At 37.8% G+C, this 18,811-nt stretch overlaps 1 protein-coding gene and 1 long non-coding RNA gene across 3 annotated transcripts; both read left to right on the forward strand.

The window, feature by feature from the left end:
- The first annotated feature begins 9,660 nt into the window (after positions 1–9,660).
- On the forward strand, positions 9,661–14,574 carry LOC104107400 (uncharacterized). Of its 2 annotated transcripts, XR_688798.4 has the most exons (4): positions 9,665–10,046; positions 12,015–12,171; positions 12,636–13,873; positions 13,972–14,574. It is a non-coding gene; the product is annotated as an uncharacterized lncRNA (long non-coding RNA). The 2 variants fall into 2 exon arrangements; XR_688797.4 differs by having other exon boundaries at positions 9,661–10,046; positions 12,015–13,873.
- A 922-nt stretch (positions 14,575–15,496) lies between these two features.
- Positions 15,497–17,899, forward strand: LOC138901915 (uncharacterized). Its single transcript, XM_070189715.1, has 4 exons — positions 15,497–15,727; positions 15,839–16,375; positions 16,717–17,007; positions 17,309–17,899. Exons 1-4 carry the CDS (start codon positions 15,497–15,499, stop codon positions 17,897–17,899), a joined length of 1,650 nt encoding a protein of 549 aa, XP_070045816.1.
- Positions 17,900–18,811: the final 912 nt, after the last annotated feature.

Genomic DNA, 18,811 nt, shown 5'->3' on the forward strand with positions numbered 1-18,811 from the left:
GTACTAGTACTAGACTATGTTGATGATCTACTAGTGACAGGAAGCAGTCCAAGTTTGATTTTACAAACTAGAAATGATTTAAAGCTCAAGTTTAAGATAAAGGATCTGGGTGAACTTAAGTTCTTTCTAGGGATAGAGTTTGCCAGGTCAAAGCAAGGGATTGTAATGAGCCAAAGAAAGTATGCATTGGAGTTAATTGCTGAACTGGGACTTGGTGGTGCCAAATCTGCTGGTACACTGCTGGAGACCAGCTCTAAGCTCACCTCTGTTGAGTTTGATAGTTTCATGAGCAAAAGCCCCTCTAATGAAGCTGATACAGAAGACAAAGAACTGGAGAATGATGGTCCTTATCAGAGGTTGATAGGCAGACTTCTGTATCTTACCATGACTAGAATTGATATCTCATATGTAGTTCAGGCACTTAGTCAGTTTATGCACATACCTAAGCAGTCTCACATGGATGTTGCTCTAAGAGTTGTCAGGTACATCAAGACAGCTCCAGGACTTGGTCTGCTGATGCCCTTAGAATAATCTGGGAAACTTAAAGCTTATTGTGACTCAGATTGGGGTGGTTGCTTACAAACAAGAAGATCAGTAACAAGATATGTGGTTAAGTTTGGTGATGCATTGATATCTTGGAAGTCCAAGAAGCAGAAAACAGTTGCTAGAAGTTCAGCTGAAGCAGAGTTTAGAAGCATGGCTTCGACTGTTGCAGAATTGACTTGGCTTACAAGATTATTCTCAGAGTTGGGTGTGAAGGTTACTCTGCCTATAGACCTACATTGTGACAGCAAAGCTGCAATTCAGATTGCAGCTAATCCTATTTTTATGAACGAACCAAATATATTGACATTGATTGCCACTTTGTGAGAGAAAAGATTGCACAAAGGTTGATCAAGACACATCATGTACCTACCAAAGAGCAACAAGCTGATTTTCTTACTAAGAGTCTTGGGAAAGCACAACACGACTATCTAATATCCAAGCTGAGGTTGAAGGATTTGTTTCAACCATCAGCTTGAGGGAGGGTGTTGAAATGTTAGTTAGGGTGTTAGAAGGTACAGCTGGATGCCAGTTGTATTAAGTTAGTGGAGCATTAGTTAGCTAAGTAGACACTTAACTAATAGCTTACTTAGTATATATATACATCAATGTACAGTGTGTTAACCAATTTTAACAGAAAATGAAGAGAATCACTTTCTCCTCAACTACTTCTTGTCAGTATTTTCCTCTGGTACCTTGCCTCCTGAAGTCAACAAAACTGCCTAATCCCTAAATGTCCTAATGCTACTATGTTAAAAAACTTCAGACCCATAGAATTGTGTAACACCATGTGCAAGCTAGCTACTAAGATCATTGTCAATAGAATCAAGCATGTCCTATACAAAATCATTGGGCTAACCCAAGCCAGCTTCCTGGCCAACAGAAGAGCTGCATACAATGCCATAGTGGTTCAGGAGTATATAAACTACTTTTAAAAAATGAAAGGGAAGAATGCAAACATGATCATAAAGGTGGATCTAGAGAAAACCTTTGATAGGCTAGAATGGTCATTTATCAGAGATTCCCTCTTCTTCTTAAATTTTCCCACTAGACTGATCACCCTGATTATGTCTTGCATAACTACTAGCTTCATCTCTATCCTAGTGAATGTGGACCAGACTAGTTTTTTAACCCAACTAGGGGTATTAGGCATGGTGACCATATATACCCCCTTTGTTCATTATATGTATGGAAAGGCTTTCTAGGAATATTGAGATGGCAGTAATGAACAACTCTTGGTTCCCCATCCGCATCAGCAGGAGAGTCCCAAAGATCTCCCATTTGTTTTTTGCTGATGACGTGACTCTCTTTTCCAGGGGTAACAGAAAAACTGCCATGCCATATTAAGTGCACTGTGGGATTTCAATGATGCCTCTAGTTAAAAAGTCAATTTCGAAAAGTCTAAGGTCATTTTCTCTGCCAACCGTGAAGAGGAATGGGCTAGCCAGTGCAGCTCCATCCTGGGGATCAAGACTGGCTCAGCCTTTGGCAAGTACCTAGGCTTCCCCATTTTCCACAAAAGGCCCACTAACGGTGCCAATTCATCCTGGACTAGGGGTGGGCATAGAATCAGAAAAATTGAATTTTGAACCGGACCGAATTAATTCGATATTTCGGTATAATTCAGTATTAATTTTTCGATTATTGGGTATTTCGGTACAGTCCTCGGTATTGTGGTTTCGATATTTCGGTATACCAAAATATCGAAATACCGAATTATTTAAGTATTATCGTGCTTCTTAGTCCTACACTACGAGAACAATGGTGAAATTAAGGAGCTCATTTTGTTAGCTTTAGATCAAATTCAATGAGAAGGTAAATGCCAGAAAGAGAAAGGTTGCAGAAAATAAGACGCAAATTGAATTCCATTACCATGATGTGTATATGAACATTATTCGGTATCAGACATCATATGTTCTAGATTTTGTTTCAACAGAAAAATAAACAAGAGGGTAGGAAGTAGAAGAGAAAGGGTTTAAAGAGAAGTAGAGTATTTCCTCACCTGCTTATTACCAGTTCAGACACAAGAGTTGGCACTCGGTAAAAGCTCATGGTAAAATTACCATTAATACAAGCTTTAAATCTGCCCAACCAACAATATTATGAGAGAGAAATGTGAAAACCTAGTAATATTATTGTAACTAGTAATTACAGCCAGTGCTTGTCACGTTATATAGGGACGGTGCAATACCAAAACCGTACCGAACCAAATAATAGAATACCGAACCGTATCGAACTACTTTGGTACGGTATTTGGTATGCATAATTGATATACCAAACACTGAAGTGCCGAACCTTAATTCATAAATACTATACCGAAGTACCGAACACCCACCCCGATCATGGACAACCTTAACACTAAGCTCGCAGGCTGAAAAACTAAGTTTCTCAACATGGATGACCATTCTACTCTAGCTAAAGCTAGTCTGAGTAGCATCCCCAGCCATGTAATGCATTACATTAAGCTGCTCTCTAAAATTACCAACCGAATTGATAAAGTTTAGAGGGATTTTATCTGGGGCATCAATAAGGCTGGCAACTGGGCCGGGACCGTTTGTCCCGCTGTTGGTGGGCTCGTGCCGGTCTCGTCGGTCAGTTTTGCCATTTAGGCCCGTTTGGATCGGGCCCATTTGGCTCACCATGGGACCGGTTGGACCGGTCTCATGGCGTGCCAAACGGGCCCGATAGTTTTTTTTTTTAAAAGCGTCGTTGGCCCAACGACAAAATGATGAAAAAGTCTTCAAAAAATAACCATTTAAACCCCCCACCCCCTCCTCCAATTTATTTTTAACCTCAAACTTTTTATTATTATACTTTTCCCTATTTTCTACTATAAATACCCCCTTATTCTTTCATTTTTCTTACAAAATCAATATCAATCTATCAAAATCTCTCTCTAATTTTCTTTAATACTTGCTAAAATTATTTACTTTATAAAAACAATAGTGAAAAAATTGTGAGGTTGCTACAATTTCTTACTTTATAAAAACATAGTGAAAAAATTGTGAAAAAATTGTGAGTTTGCTACTACTGCTTACTTTATTCAAACAAAATAGTCAAAATATATTGAGGTTGTTAGAATTTGTGAAATAAATGTGAAGTTGGTGAATTGGAGTCTTCAAGTCTTCAACGATAATCAATTTTCAACAAGTTGTTCGCAGTGTTTTAAGAGGCATGTGGGCGTAAGGCGATACGTTTTACATATCCCTCAGCAAGGCATAAGCCTCGAGGCATGGGGCGTAAGTTCCATGGGTATTTAATTTTTAATATTTTAAAAAATAATATAATTACAATAAATATTTATAAACATGTAAAATTGCATAAAAATTGAAGAAAACTATAAATATGTGTAAAATATATATAGATGTGCTCCATCCCTACAAAAAACTAGTCAAAACAATCTATTATGCGCTACTTACAAGCACAAGCAACTTGAATCTAAAAGAATAACGTTTTATACATGGAGGAACAAAAAAGATCATTAACGTGCAATTTGAACTTTGAACCACCTGCTATGAAGGAGAATGGAGTTCTCTTTGTATTTGTATTTTTTTTAAAATATTCGTTACTTTTGGGGGATAATAGCAGACTAGCGGACAAGATAAAGAATTGAGAAATACAATAAATTAGGAATTCAATCAATAAAAAAGGTCTTGACTTTTAAATTTAGTACAATTCAATTTCTTTTTAAAATTTTTGAGTAATTACAAGCTTACTTTTAAGAATTTGGGTATTATATGAAGGACTTATGCAATACATTTTGTTTTAATTTGAAAAAGTCTCTGGGGCTTAAGCCTCACTACAAAAACGTACCTCAAACGCCCGGGCGTATGCCCCGAATGCCCGAGCGTACGCCCCGAATTGCTGGGCATACGCCTCTTGAGAATTTCGCCCCACGCCATCGCCTCGGAGCATTTTTGGTGCGCCTCGCCCCAGGGCTCGCCCCGAAAATGCCTTTTAAAATATTGGTTGTTCGTCAATTCAGTAAACTCGTTACAACTTTTAAGTTTTAATATTATAGTTTTGTTTGTTTTATTTAGTTTCTATTACTTGATTAATTAAGATGTCTTCCTTAATAAATATATTTGGGCACGGTAAAAGTAAGGATAAGGCAAAACCTAAGATTGGCGAAACTAGTGGTACTGCTCTTCCTGCTCCCCTTCCTCGACTCCCCAATCCAAATCCCGTAGTCATCCTACACCTGCTATTCTTGATACCGATAATAGTTTATTATAATTTATCGAAACTGAATTTTTCTATAATATTGCACCCGATGATTTTTTAAACCATGAATTAATGAATGCTCGCTACACTACTGATTATACCACTACTAATGAAGATTATGATGAGGAAATTGATTTTGATGAAACTCAACCGGACGATGATACACCCACTAGTCATGTTCCTAATGTTGACCTAACTAGTGATAACATTGCTAATCCTAATGATGACCCAACTGATACTCCCGTTACTGCCCATACTTTTTTCTAGAGAACCTACCAAACAGACGGAAACATCTCTTGTTTGGTATTTTTTACTCAACTAGTTGAAAAAAGTAAGGCTAAGCGTAAAACTTGTGGTCAAGAGTTAGCTTTTAAATATACACTAACACGGTCGGGGACAAAATTTTGGCTAGACACATAGCTAACCACCCTAATGATAACGCCAAATATCTTCGTATGAAAGCTCTGGCCGAGGGAAAAAGTGCACCTAGTCCTAGTCAGACTGACCCTAGTGGTACTGGTTCAAATCAATTTCAATCGGGAATTAACACTGTTACCGGTGATATTTTATATTATGATTCAAGAAAAGATCGGGACGAATTGGCAAAATTGGTAACTGTTTTGTGCTTACCCTATAGTTTTTCTTCTGACCCTGCATTTGTGCATTACATTAGAAAAATTTATAATCCTACTTATATAAAGGTTTTTCTCGCACAACCGTAAAAAGCGATATTTACAAATATAAGCATGAATATGAACAATATTTGTGCTACTTATTTACTCATATAAATTGTGATGCTGCTATTACAACTGATATTGATAGAAGTAACAACGAATGTGATTACCTTACTGTTACGTGTCATTGGATTGATGAATATTGAATAATGCAAAAGCGCATAATTGCTTATAGAATAATTGCTTCACGACATACATGGCAGTTTATTGCTAGCACAATTACGGAAATTTGCAAATATTTTTGCATTAGTGATAAAATAATATCGGTTTTAATGGATAATGCTACTAATAACACAAATGTGACTTGCTTACCACTACGCTAAATTCTGCATTTAGTAATATTTTTTTATGTTAGATGTATTTGTCATATTTTACCATTTAATTGTGGGTGATGGTATGAGAATTTAAATATAAATATTGAAAAGTTTAAAATGACTATTAACTGACTTTTTCATTCTGACCGTAAAAGTAGTCTTAGAGAATATTTTAGAAGGTGCGATGATTGTGGCCTAAGAGAAAGAAAGGTTCCTAAACCCTGTCCAACTAGATGGAATTGCATGTATGAAAATTTGGTTATTACATATGACTATAGAAACCCCATAAGTTCAATATTTAATGCATATGTAAGTGATGATGACGATTACCTTACGAATGGGGATTGAGCTAATGTTAAAATGCTTGTTGCTTTTTTAAAAAAATTTCATATTGCTACAAAAGAATTTTCGGGGTAATATTATCCTACTATTTCTAATTAATTAGTTTATATTGCAGAACTTGTAAATTTGTTTGATAATTTTTCACAGGGTGAAAAAATTTATCAACTTATTATTGATTCTGTGAGAAGAAAGTTTAAATAATATTTTTTTTCCTATTCCCGCTAATTGTGGTATTGCTAATATGTTAAATCCTTGTATGAAATTAAGAGGTCCTCAATTTTGGTATGAAACTATTTATAAGGGTTTAACACTTGAAGATGATGATGCGCTTAAACTTTCGGAAGCAGTAGCCTCGATTCGAACAAACGCTAAAACTATTTATAACGCTTATCAAGTTGCATTAAACCAGGCTAGACCAAATGTTCCAACTTATTCTTCTTCTTCTGATTCTCAATCTTCTAAAAGAACTGCGAGAGTAAGAAGACTTAGTGTTTGGGCGGGGTTTAGTTTTTTGTAAGTTCTAGTAGTAATGATTTTTCACAACTAAATGAGCTTGAAGTTTATTTGTCGCAGAGGCTCGAGGAAGTGAATCCCGATGACACCTTTGATATTTTGCAATGGTAGAAGGACAAAGAAAAATACTTTCCGGTTCTTTCAAAGATGGTCCGATATATTTTAACTATTCAAGCTTCAAAAGTGGCATCTGAAAGTGTTTTCAGTCAAGCAAGACTTCAAATCAGTGATCATAGACAGTCTATGAGGGATATCTTGGAAAAATCAGTACTTTTAAGAGATTGATCCGTTCAGAAAGAAGAAATTTTCGACTTGCTGAATCACAACCAGAGATAGACAAAACTTATGAAGAAATGCTAGCTGAACTTGCTGAGGATGCTGCTTCGTCCGACAATGGAAGCGGCGATGAACAAGCTACTTTTCCGCCACCACCAACGGAACTTCCTTCGAACCTTGAAGGATTTATGAAGTTTGTAAGAGATAGTTATGGAAACTAATTTCAAGTTTTTAGAATATATTAAATATTATATTTGCAAGTTTATTTTCCATCACAATAACTTAGAAATTAGGAGTTTAAATTTGAATTCAAAAATTAGTATGTAACTTGTATTTTTGGCACTTCTTGATTAGTTCTCTTTTCTTCTCAATGGTGGTATTAGCACCTTGTTGTGCTCATTTTATAGGGGGGAAGAAGACTAAAAAAATATGTTGTCATATTTTTTATTGCTATAATAAAATTATAATGCATTGCTTTGAATATGTTTTTACAATATTTTTGTCTCTAAGTTGTATTTAATTCAATTTTTTTTAAATTCAAATTAGAAGTTTAAATTTCAATTCAAAAATTAAATATCATACTTGTAAGTTTGTTTTCCATCACAAAAACTTACAAATTAGGAGTTTAAATTTGAATTCAAAAATTAGTATGTAACCTGTATGCAATTTGCAAGTCAAATTCTATAATAAAATTACAAGGCATTTCCTTAGATATTTTTTAAACATCTTTTTGTCTCTAAGTTGTATTTAATTAAAATAAAAAACGAAAAAAAATTACATTCGTTGGGCCCATTTAGCACGTTTGGACTGCGGCCCGCGAGACCGGCTCGTTTGGCCCGTTTGCGGCCTAGCCCGGCCCACTTGTCAGCCTTAGGCACCACACCTGAAGAAAGGAAACTACACATGGTGAAATGGGACACTACCACAAAACCCAAGAAATTTGGGGGGGGGGGAGGGGGGGGGGTTTGGGATTGCAAAGAATAAAACTTGCCATACTACCCTAGCATAGAGAATGTATAACAATACTAACTCTATGGGCTAGTGTGCTCATGAGGAAGCACTGTAATGGGACTGGTACCAGGGGCAAGGCTAAGGCTAGGGTCTGGCAATATGTTCAAAGAGGGTTGGAAGGTGTGCTCTAAAGCCTCCAGGTGGGTAGTCCACAAAGGGGACAAGGTCAATTTTCTTGAGGACATTTGGTTACCCAATATGCAACCTCTCAAATCTATCCTCAGAGGGCCTTGGAAACATGCTGATCTGAATAGGAAGGTCAATACTTTGCACTACAATGGAGCCTGGGACATCAACTCAATCAACTACCCCATCCCCCAAGATATCACAACCATCATCCATAACACCTTTATTCCTCTCAATGCCAGGTCCACTTATCAGCTTATATGGAATCTCACACCCACTGGGTTGTTTTTTTCCATGCCTGCCTATACTTTCATTGCCTCCAACTTGACCACCAATTCTGTCCAGGAAGACCGTTTTGGCTAGATATAAAAACTGAAAGTTCCAAATAAGATCAACTTCTTCACCTGGCTAATGCACCAGAATGGACTTCTCACTAGAAGTTACCTACATCACATTGGCCTAAACATTAACCCAAACCGCTCATATTGTGGAGCTCAGGTGGAAGACATCAACCACATATTCTTTGAGTGCATTAATGCAAAAGAGTTTTGGCTCAAACTAGTACTGGTTAGAACAAACAATCAAGCCTTCTCCCCTTCAGCCTTCGCTATGCAAAACAAGGAGGATACTTGGCATAGGCCGCAAAAAGTGCCTTTCAATGCATGTATTGATTGGAAGTCTCTACTTCCATTCTACTTTTGGAGCATTTGGAAAACTAAAAACACCAATGTTTTTTAGAGGAGGAAGACCCACACACCTATTCACCAAACGATTGCCATGGCAGTCGAATACTTCCATGTGGCCGTCAGGCATAACCTATCAACTGAAAAAATAGTACCCCATCTTAAGTGGCACCCCCCGATGTATGGTCTTTCAAACTAAACATTGATGGGGCTACTTGTGCAACAACTAGGAAAGGGGGAATTGGAGTAGTCTTTAGGAATAATAGGGGGGACTGAGTCATGGGGTACATGAAAGGGATGCCACACACAACTAGCATAAGAACTGAGCTTCAAGCTCTTTGGCAGGGCCTAAAAATTACAATTGATCAAATGCTCACTCTTTTAGTGATAGATACAGACTCTACAGAGGTAATAAACATGATAAGAGATCGCAATTTGACTCATAACCCCATAATCTATGAATGCAGGTCAATGATGGAGCAACTGGGGAATCCAGCAATAGGACATAACTATAGAGAGCAAAACCAAGTAGCAGATATCCTTGTAAAGGAGGGAGCTAAGAAGGAATTTTTTAAAAGAACTCGATTTTTGGCAGTTCCTCAGGTGTTCGCAAACGAAGCAGGGTGGGCAAACATCCTAGGAACTATATTCAAAAGGAAAACCAATGTTGTAATATTGATACACTCTCGGTCAATGCTACTACTCAAGGGAACCCACATTCCCTTTATAATGATATAATTTTGTGAAAGATGACTATTATATATATATATATATATATATATATACAGTTCACCAAAAAAACAATACTAATTCAAGTACCGTTGCTTCCTTTATTTAGTATAAAAATACATCTCAATAAAGGAGAATGCCACTTGAACAACACGGCTCCAGTTTTTGAAAGGCTGAGCAACTAATGTGTAATAGCTACATTTTGGCTGAAATTCAGGTGGAAAATAGAATATAGCCTTACCTTAGGTGTCTATATGAAATAATTTGATAAGCTTAAGGGCTATTATGTATTATCAATTTAAGTTGGAGGCCTTCTGCCGAGACACTCCATTTCATCTACCTTGGAATCTGCGGCAGCATTGACACTGGAAGCACCGGTACCAACCGGCTGGAAAAACTGGCGGACCTCAACGATGGTGAAGAAATCTTCACCAATTTTCTCTTCTTCTTCAGGTTTCAGAAATCTTCACCAATTTTCTCCGGCTCTACTGTACTTGTTCAACTCTGCTCCACTCAAAGCTGATCAGACTCGCTGTTGAGTATTCCTCATGGTACATACTCATGTTCCTGTTAGAGGCTCTTACATGTTTTCATTGAGCTTGAATTTTTACTTGTATTAGTGGACCAAATACTTGGTTTTATGGGTTATGAATTAATCCTCGAACCCATAGCTTGTATTTACTGAGTTCACAATTGAATATTTGTACATATTTAATGAATTTCCTAATATAAATACACCCCGCAGCTTATACTCTCCCTCCTTCCCTTATCTTAGCACATGCAATGATTATGAGGCCATGATGGTGAGAATTTTATATATGATATAGCCTTATGTATAAATCACTCGTTATCTTGAAGAACTATTGTGGGATGAAAATTTTGATCTGTAAAAGATGTCTTAAATGTAAAACACCTCAATCCTAGACTAGTTGGTCTGGTATACATGGATTCTTAATATTTATTCCACTCTATTTGGTAAGTTTTCATACTAGTACATAATAAATTGTAGTTAGGACAAATTAGGAGTTGTCCTAAACAAGGATTCTCTAAATTATGGTCTAACCAAACTAAAAAGACTACTTTCAAACACCAAACATGATATAAATGCGGGAAAATAAAACAATTACTAAACCTTATTCCGAACTAGTTGGTCTTGCCTATAGGATACTTTGCATCCATCTTCTTTTGCTTTTTGCCAAGTCTATATAAATTCAAGAGATTATAGGGCTTCTCGTGAAAATTTCCTTCATGTGATTTTAAATGTATCTCATTCTCCTCTAATACCTTCAATCACTATGACGTCAATTGAACTGGTGAATTTTGGATGTCTAAATAGATATCACTAGATTATTTTCTCGCAAGACGACTCCATTTAGCAGTAACCAGCTGAAACAGTCAACTCTTTCTGACATTTTATGGTCTTCTATATTAGCTAGCTTCATAGCGAATTCTCTAGCACTCTGCTTTGAATCAGCTGGTAGTAGTACTGAGTTTTGACTATCTGTAGTCATATGCTGTGTCTTCCCTCTGTCAGTTCGTCTTCCCTCTTACTGATGAATTTGGTCCAGCTCACTCTTAGATCCAGAAACTTTCTATTTCCCAATCGGAGAACAAACATTCCATGAATTTCCACTTCTGCACTGCATAATTGTTGCCTCAGAATAGATCGCAAATTGAAACAATTCTAGAAATCTCCTTTAGAGTGAATTTGCTTACACAAAGTTCGTACCAGGATTTGATTATACTCACCTTTTCCTGCCGAATTCACCTCCTTAATGAGTTTTACTTTTACCCATAACTTTCTTATGTGTTTTAAAGGACCCACCACGAAAAGCAGAAGATATGACCTTTGTTATCTTGTGGTTCTTCCTCCCTGTTTAGCATTAATCACTTTTCTCCATAAGTTCCGGTGCCCTATGGTGTCTTAGACTACATCACTGATTATTAAGCAAGCATCTATTTTTTCAGAAAATCAGAAATGGAAGCATTAATTTCTGAAGCAATATGTGCTTAATTACCATTTTATTATTAAAACAGTGATATATTGTAGTCTAATATCAGCTGGAATCTGAGCTTGCAACTTAATTCTCTATGGTTCAAACTTCTAACCACATAATGGAAGCTATTAAGAAATTTTACAATTATGAACTTCTTTGTCTTGCCATATCCTTCCGATGCCTTTAATGTTATAGCCTTTTGTTGCTCTCACAATGAGTGATTTGTAGCAATGTTGTCTTGTTGACACGATTGACTTGGGTCAGGAAACATGCACGTATCTGGAATAATAATTTGGTTCATATGAGAAGCTAAAGCGGTTGGCTCTGGTATCTACTTGTGTTGTTGATTGAGATATGTTGCAAATGATATTAGATCTTCTGAAGACGATTGTTCTTGTTGTTCGTGTTTTTATGATCCAAAATATTTTCACTCAGAAACCAAGCTTTTGTTCTTAAATTATTTGTGGTATTTACCTCCTGTCTTTGAGTTTCTGACTCATACTGGGTTTTTATAAATTTCAGTAAAATATGGGATACGTCACATCCTTGCTTTGGCCAACTTCTTCCAAGCACCAAGACAAATGACCTAAAGAAATAGTTGGAGAAATTTAAAGATCATGTGGCAATTTGCTGGGTCAATAATACAGTTGCACTTGCAGTGTTTCAACGCCATCAATTGGTAATTTTGCTCATTTCATTGTTTCTGATTCCAAAGTACTGAAGTTTTCCAAGTGCTTCTCAATTCATAGGCAAGTTTTTATGGTTAACACACTTTCTTGATGTTCGATTGACGTAATGATATTTTAGTTCTATTTTGACGAGAACACGTCTCCTAGTTTGCTTTACCTCTTTAGTCATGAACAACAAATAGAGAGCTTGCAATCTAAGTGTTATGGCACTCAAGTTCAATAATAACCACTCTTTGGCTCTGAATATGGCGTTCTGTTATGAAGAGTATCTACATTATTGCTCTTTAATGAAAAATATAGAGCTCACTATGTAACTTCTAGACACTCAATTTCAATAAACATCATTCGCTGGCTATGGAGGTGTCGATGTTTGTCATTTGACATGGGGCATTTGAGAATCCTTGGTTTAGAATGAAATGACAAAATAATAGCTACTGTTTTAAATTGGGAGCAGGGTAGAAGGCGGACCCATACACCTCCGAGTTTTGAACCTGTGGGGGGTTCGGGCAGCTAACTCGTCTGAGATTTTTCAATTATCAAAAAAATAGCTAATGGACTTTCAGAGTTGATTAAACTTGTCCAGCTACACTACAGGTTGGAGTTACAGTTCCTCAACTACTTACAAAAGGAGGTAAGGTTACTGCTGATAGTGATTCTGTTGATGATATTCTACAAGTCCACTTTCTCCACAAACCATCTTAGGATAAAAAAGTCTTGAGCAACAGTGCAACACTAGGTAAGGTGATGTTTGAAAAATCCTTAACTAATTACTGCTCAACTTGTATGTTCAGTGAAGCTCGTTTAGTTCATTCTACAATATGGTAAGTTGGTAGTTGATAGCTAGGAGTGAGGTCAATGACAACGTTAAATATCACTGAGGATGTAGCTTGTCTAGAAATTCATCTAGCACTACATCTACAAATAATCTTCAGGCACTTGTTCAATTACCTGAACATGGCAGATGAGCAACATATGGCTGCTCAGGAGGTGGCGATGCCCAGCATTGCTAATGCCGCCTCTAGCATTGTGAAGTCCTGGATCACAGGGCACTTTGAGCTAATACAGACCATGATCCAGTTACTACATGCAAATGGGCAGTTTGTGGGTCTTCCACACGAGGATCCACAACAACACATTCTGAACTTCTTCGAGATTAGTGATACTTATATCACTAACGGAGTCACTCCAGATTATGTGAGGCTCACACTATTCATGTTTTCTTTATTGGGCTAAGCAAAGCGGTGGTTGAAGGCGGAACCAGCTAATTCTATTACATCATGGAATGATCTGGCTAGGAAACCTTTGGCACGGTTCTTCCCTTCAGGCAAAACTACAAAGATCAGAAGTGAGATAGTGGCCTTTAAACAAAAATCGGAAGAGTCTTTATATTCATCTTGGGAGAGGTTCAAGGCTGCTCAGAGATTGTCCTCATCACAATCAGATGAATGAAGTGTTAGCTCATACCTTCATAGAAGGGCTACATCCAGAGACAATGATTGTGGTGGACGGTGCAGGTCAAGTGTTGGAGAAAATCTTCGATGAAATATATGCATTATTGAACAAATTCTCCAAGAGTAATCCTGATTGGTAAGGAGAGATGGGCAGACACACCGTTCAAAAATCTGCGGAGGTCCTCGAGTTAGTCGCTGTTTCTGCATTATCAGCGCAGGTTGCCACATTGACCAACTGATGGTAGGCTAGAAACCCATGTTTTAGTCAAAGTACATTTTACTTATGGTTGAACTTAATTAATGGTTATTTGCGCTTATTACGTGTTTTATATCTTGCAGGAAATGATTCCGAGCTATTAAGGTAATTTGGAGCTAATTCAAACAAGTTGGAGCTTTGAAGTCTGAGTAAAAGCCCAAGAAATTAAGCCGGGATCACGTTCGGGGATCGAGGACCAAGTCTGGATGTCAAAAAGTGAGAACAAAAATTACTCTGAGAAAAATACACTACCGTGTCTCGCCATGGGTAGTGGGGTGCTAGTGCAAAATTCTTGCAGAGTAAAAAACACGATAGTGTATTTTCTCGCTCAACTTTTCCCACTTCGGCTTGGAAAGGATAGTTTTGTCAGGATCCGTTCCTACATGGTATAAATACATAAAAAAACATGAATTTTAGAGGACTTTTGACCTTGGAAGATTTGGGAGAGCATTAGAGGCTACATGACAGAGAATTTCGTCATCTTTCCATAAATTCAATACGGGAGTTTGAATTGTAATGTTAGATTGATGGTTTCTTACTCTTTAATTATATTTGTGATGACTTTCTCCATGATTATGGAGTAGTTTTCCTTAGGGTTTGACGGATATGGTGTTTTGATAAATATTTGTAGATTTTAACTCTAATTCTTTGCTTGAATTCGTTTATGGAGCTTTGAATTGTTGCAACTTTATTCACCGGTTTATTTAATCGAAAGAGAAATATTTTGGTGATTATCTTTGAATTATTTTGTTTTGTTTAATTCAGTGATTCTCTTAATTAATCGAAAAAGCTTGTTGAACTGTTAATTAAATCAAGTTAGGAGAATATTCGAGAGAGGTTTTCCTGAAGATTAATCCATTAACGCATGCTTGTATATTTTTACAGTGCTTATATTAGTTTACCTCGTATAGTTCAGATTTAAGCGAGAGGAGTCTTCACTACATGTTTGAACTAATCATCGAGTGAATTCGTGAGAATCATTACAACATTAGAGTGAATTAAATTAGAGTTAAATCCCAAATAACTATCTTGCATCTATCCTGTCATGACCCTTATTCCTCACATTGATAAGAACTCAACTCTGCTAATCTCTAGCTCTTGCAGTCAATTGTCAATTGATTTACTTTAGTAGTTTATCGTACTTTGAAATCATTCTAATTCAAGTTTTCATCATCCTGAATAGCAGTTAAACCAGAAATTACTAGAGCATTGTTTAAATCCAATTCTTGTGGAGACGATAATTTTACTATAGTATCTTTGGCTAGAGAGTATCAAGCAACATGGGTGAAGTATGTGGAGAGGGTCACACGAGCGACTTATGCGCAGCTAATTAAGAGTCTGTATGTTTTATGGGTAATGCAAATAGGGGACCATATAAATCAGTATGGGAACACTTACAATCCTAACTGGAGGAACCACCCAAACTTCTCTTGGGGTGGAAACCAAGGTGCTCAGAATCAGTACAGACCACAAGCTACTCAACAACAATATAGACCACTACATGCTGAACAACCTACAAACCCAACGAGTCACATTGAGGAGATGCTAATGAAATTGATGGGTGACAAGTAGGCCCACTCAGCAGCTATTCGAAATTTGGAGCGACAAATGGGGCAACTTGCCAGTGCAAAAAATACTCGACCAGTTATAGCCTTTCCAAGCGACACTAAGGCTAATCCTAAGGCATCTATTAATGTTGTGTCATTGAGGAATGAGAGACAGTTAGAAGAAGTCCCATCGAAAAAGAGAAAGCAAGTAGCCTTTAATGAAAAACAGGCCACCATAGAGGCAGAATCAGAAAAAGCAAAGGAGCCAGAGAAGCTAGTTGAAGAGGCGGTGGCAAATTAACCCCAACCACTAGTTGCTAGGTCACCACCTTTGTTCCCTCAAAGATTGCAGAAAGTGAAGGATAATGCTGCTTATAAGAAGTTTCTTGATATTTTGAAGCAGGGGCAAATTAATATTCCGCTGGTAGACATCTTGCAAGAAGTGCCCAAATATGCCAAATACATCAAAGACATAGTGGCAAATAAGAGGAGGTTGGTCGAGTTCGAGACTGTGGCACTTACCGAAGAATGTAGCTCAAGAATTCAAAGCAAGCTATCTCCGAAATTAAAGGATCTAGGTAGTTTCACTATCCAATTCTCGATTGGAAAGCACGCAGTTGGGCGAGATTTGTGTGATCTTGGGGCAAGCATCAATTTGATGCCTATATATGTTTTCAGACAGTTGAGGTTGGGTGAGCCGCGCCCAACTACGACGATTCTACAGTTGGCTGATCTCCCCCTTGCTCATCGAGAAAGGGTGATTGAAGATGTGTTAGTTCAAGTAGGTTCTTTAATATTTCCTACTGATTTTATTATCTTGGACTATGAGCCTGATCAGGAAGTCCAGTTTATTTTGGGGCATCCATTCTTAGCCACGAGTAGAGTTATTATTGATGTATGTGAAGGAAAGATGATAATGAGAGTGGGTGATCGAGTGGAGGTATTCAATGTTTATAAAACACTCAAATTATCAGCCCAGCCCATGATGAAAAGCTATCCATGATCTCTGTGGTGGAAAGTGATGTGACTTCATTGGTGCCTTGTATGAGCCCCATAGATCCTCTTGAATGAGTTATGATGGGGGATGGAGAATAAAGTGAAGATGAGATGATGGAAGAAATTGTGCAAGTCCTTAACATGTCTTGCAAGTATGTCCACGAACTTGGGAGATTTGAGGAATTGGACAGACTTGTTGCTCTGACCCCTTCTAAACAAACTGTTGAAGAAGCTCGAAAGCTAGATCTCAGGCCTCTCCCAGCGCACCTGCGCTATGCCTACTAGGGGAATTATGAAACGTTACCAGTGATTATTTCATCTAGATTGACCGATGTGCAAGAAGAAAAGCTGCTAAGAGTATTTCGTGAGCACAAAAGAGCTATTGGGTGGACAATTGTTGATATCAAGGGAATCACTCCACCATTCTACATGCATAAAATTTTTCTGGAAGATGGACAACGCCCCAGTATTGAGCAAGAAAGGAGGTTAAATCCTATTATCAAGGAGGTCGTGAAGAAGGAGGTAATTAAATGGCTTGATGCAGGTATTATCTTCCCTATTTCTGACAGCAACTGGGTAAGCTCAGTGCAATGTGTGCCCAAAAGGGGGGAGGGGTAATAGGGTGGAGAGTTTGCATTGACTATAGAAGGCTCAACAAAGCAACCCGTAAGGACCACTTACCACTTTCATTCATTGACTAAATATTGGACAGGTTGACTGGGCATGAGTATTATTGCTTCCTTGATGGTTATTCGGGGTACAACTAGATTGTCATATGCCATAGGATCAGGAGAAAACAACTTTCACATGCCCTTATGGTACTTTTGCTTTCAAGCGAATGCTATTTGGTCTTTGTAATGCGCCAACCACTTTTCAGAGGTGCATGATGTCCATTTTCACTGGTATGGTAGAAATATTTGTAGAAGTATTCATGGTTAATTTTTCAGTCTTTGGGTCTTCTTATGGTGATTGTTTAAAGAATTTGGATAAGGTATTGGCACATTGTGAAGAAATAAATTTGGTGCTAAATTGGAAAAAGTGCTATTTTATGGTGCAAGAGGGCATTGTGTTGGGTCATAGAGTATCGAAGAGTGGCATTGAAGTTGATAAGGTGAAGGTGGAGGCGGTTGCAAAGTTACCTCCAGCCATATCTGTGAAGGGTGTCCAGAGTTTCTTGGGACACATAGGTTTCTATAGACGCTTTATTAAAGATTTTTCTAAAATTCCATTATGCAAGTTTCTTGAAAAGGATGTGACTTTCAAATTTGATGAAGCTTGCCTGAAGGCATTCGAGGAGCTCAAAGAGAAGTTGATGGCTGCCCCCATTGTTGTGGCGCCGGATTGGTCCTTACCATTTGAACTTATGTGCGATGCAAGTGACCATGCTATTGGGGCGGTGCTAGGCCATAGGAAGGACAATAAGTTTTACTCCATATACTATGCGAGTAAGACTCTTGATGATGCATAGCTGAATTACACCACCATTGAAAATGAGTTGTTGGCAGTTGTGTGTGCCTTTGAGAAATTTCGGGCTTACTTGGTGGGATCAAAAGTTATAGTCCATACCGATTATGCAGCAATCAAGTATCTATTTACAAAAAAAGGAATCCAAGGCTAGATTGATGCGCTCAAGTATTTATTTACAAAAAAAAGGAATCCAAGGCTAGATTGATGCGCTGGAGTTTATAGTTGTAGGAATTTGATGTAGAAGTACGAGATCGAAAGGGCAGAGAAAACCAAGTGGCTAACCACCTGTCAAGGCTGGAAAATTATGAGCACGTGGAGGAAGGTGGAAAAATTAAGGAGATATTTCCTGATGAGCAACTTTTCTCCATCACCCATGACCCTGCCCTATGCTACGCAGACTATGTGAATTATATTGTGAGTGGGGTATTTCCTCCTGAAATTTAATCTGAAGCTAGGAAGAGGTTTTTGCATGATGTGAACTTGTACTACTAGGATGAGCCATTCTTCTACAGACAGTGTGCTGCTCAGTTGATGAGGAAATGCATTTTTGAAAAGGAGGTGGAATTATTCTTGTATGACTGTCATGCCTCGCCTTTTGGGGGCCATCATGGAGATGATAGGACAGCTGCAAAGGTGTTGTAGTTGGGGTTCTATTGGCCAACATTGTTCAAGGAAGACCATGCATTTGTTAAGACATGTGACCAGTGTCACAGAACAGGAACAATCACGGGGAGGCATGGGATGCCTTTGAATAATATCCCGGAGTTAGAGATTTTTAATTTGTGGGGAATAGACTTCATGGAACCATTCCCATTTTTTAGAGGAAACAAATATATTTTGCTAGCGGTGGACTACGTATCAAAATGGGTAGAGGTGTTCGCATTGCCAACCAATGATGCCAAGGTGGTAGCCA

The sequence above is a fragment of the Nicotiana tomentosiformis genome, chromosome 11 (assembly GCF_000390325.3).
Source record: "Nicotiana tomentosiformis chromosome 11, ASM39032v3, whole genome shotgun sequence".
Classification (NCBI taxonomy): Eukaryota; Viridiplantae; Streptophyta; class Magnoliopsida; order Solanales; family Solanaceae; genus Nicotiana; species Nicotiana tomentosiformis.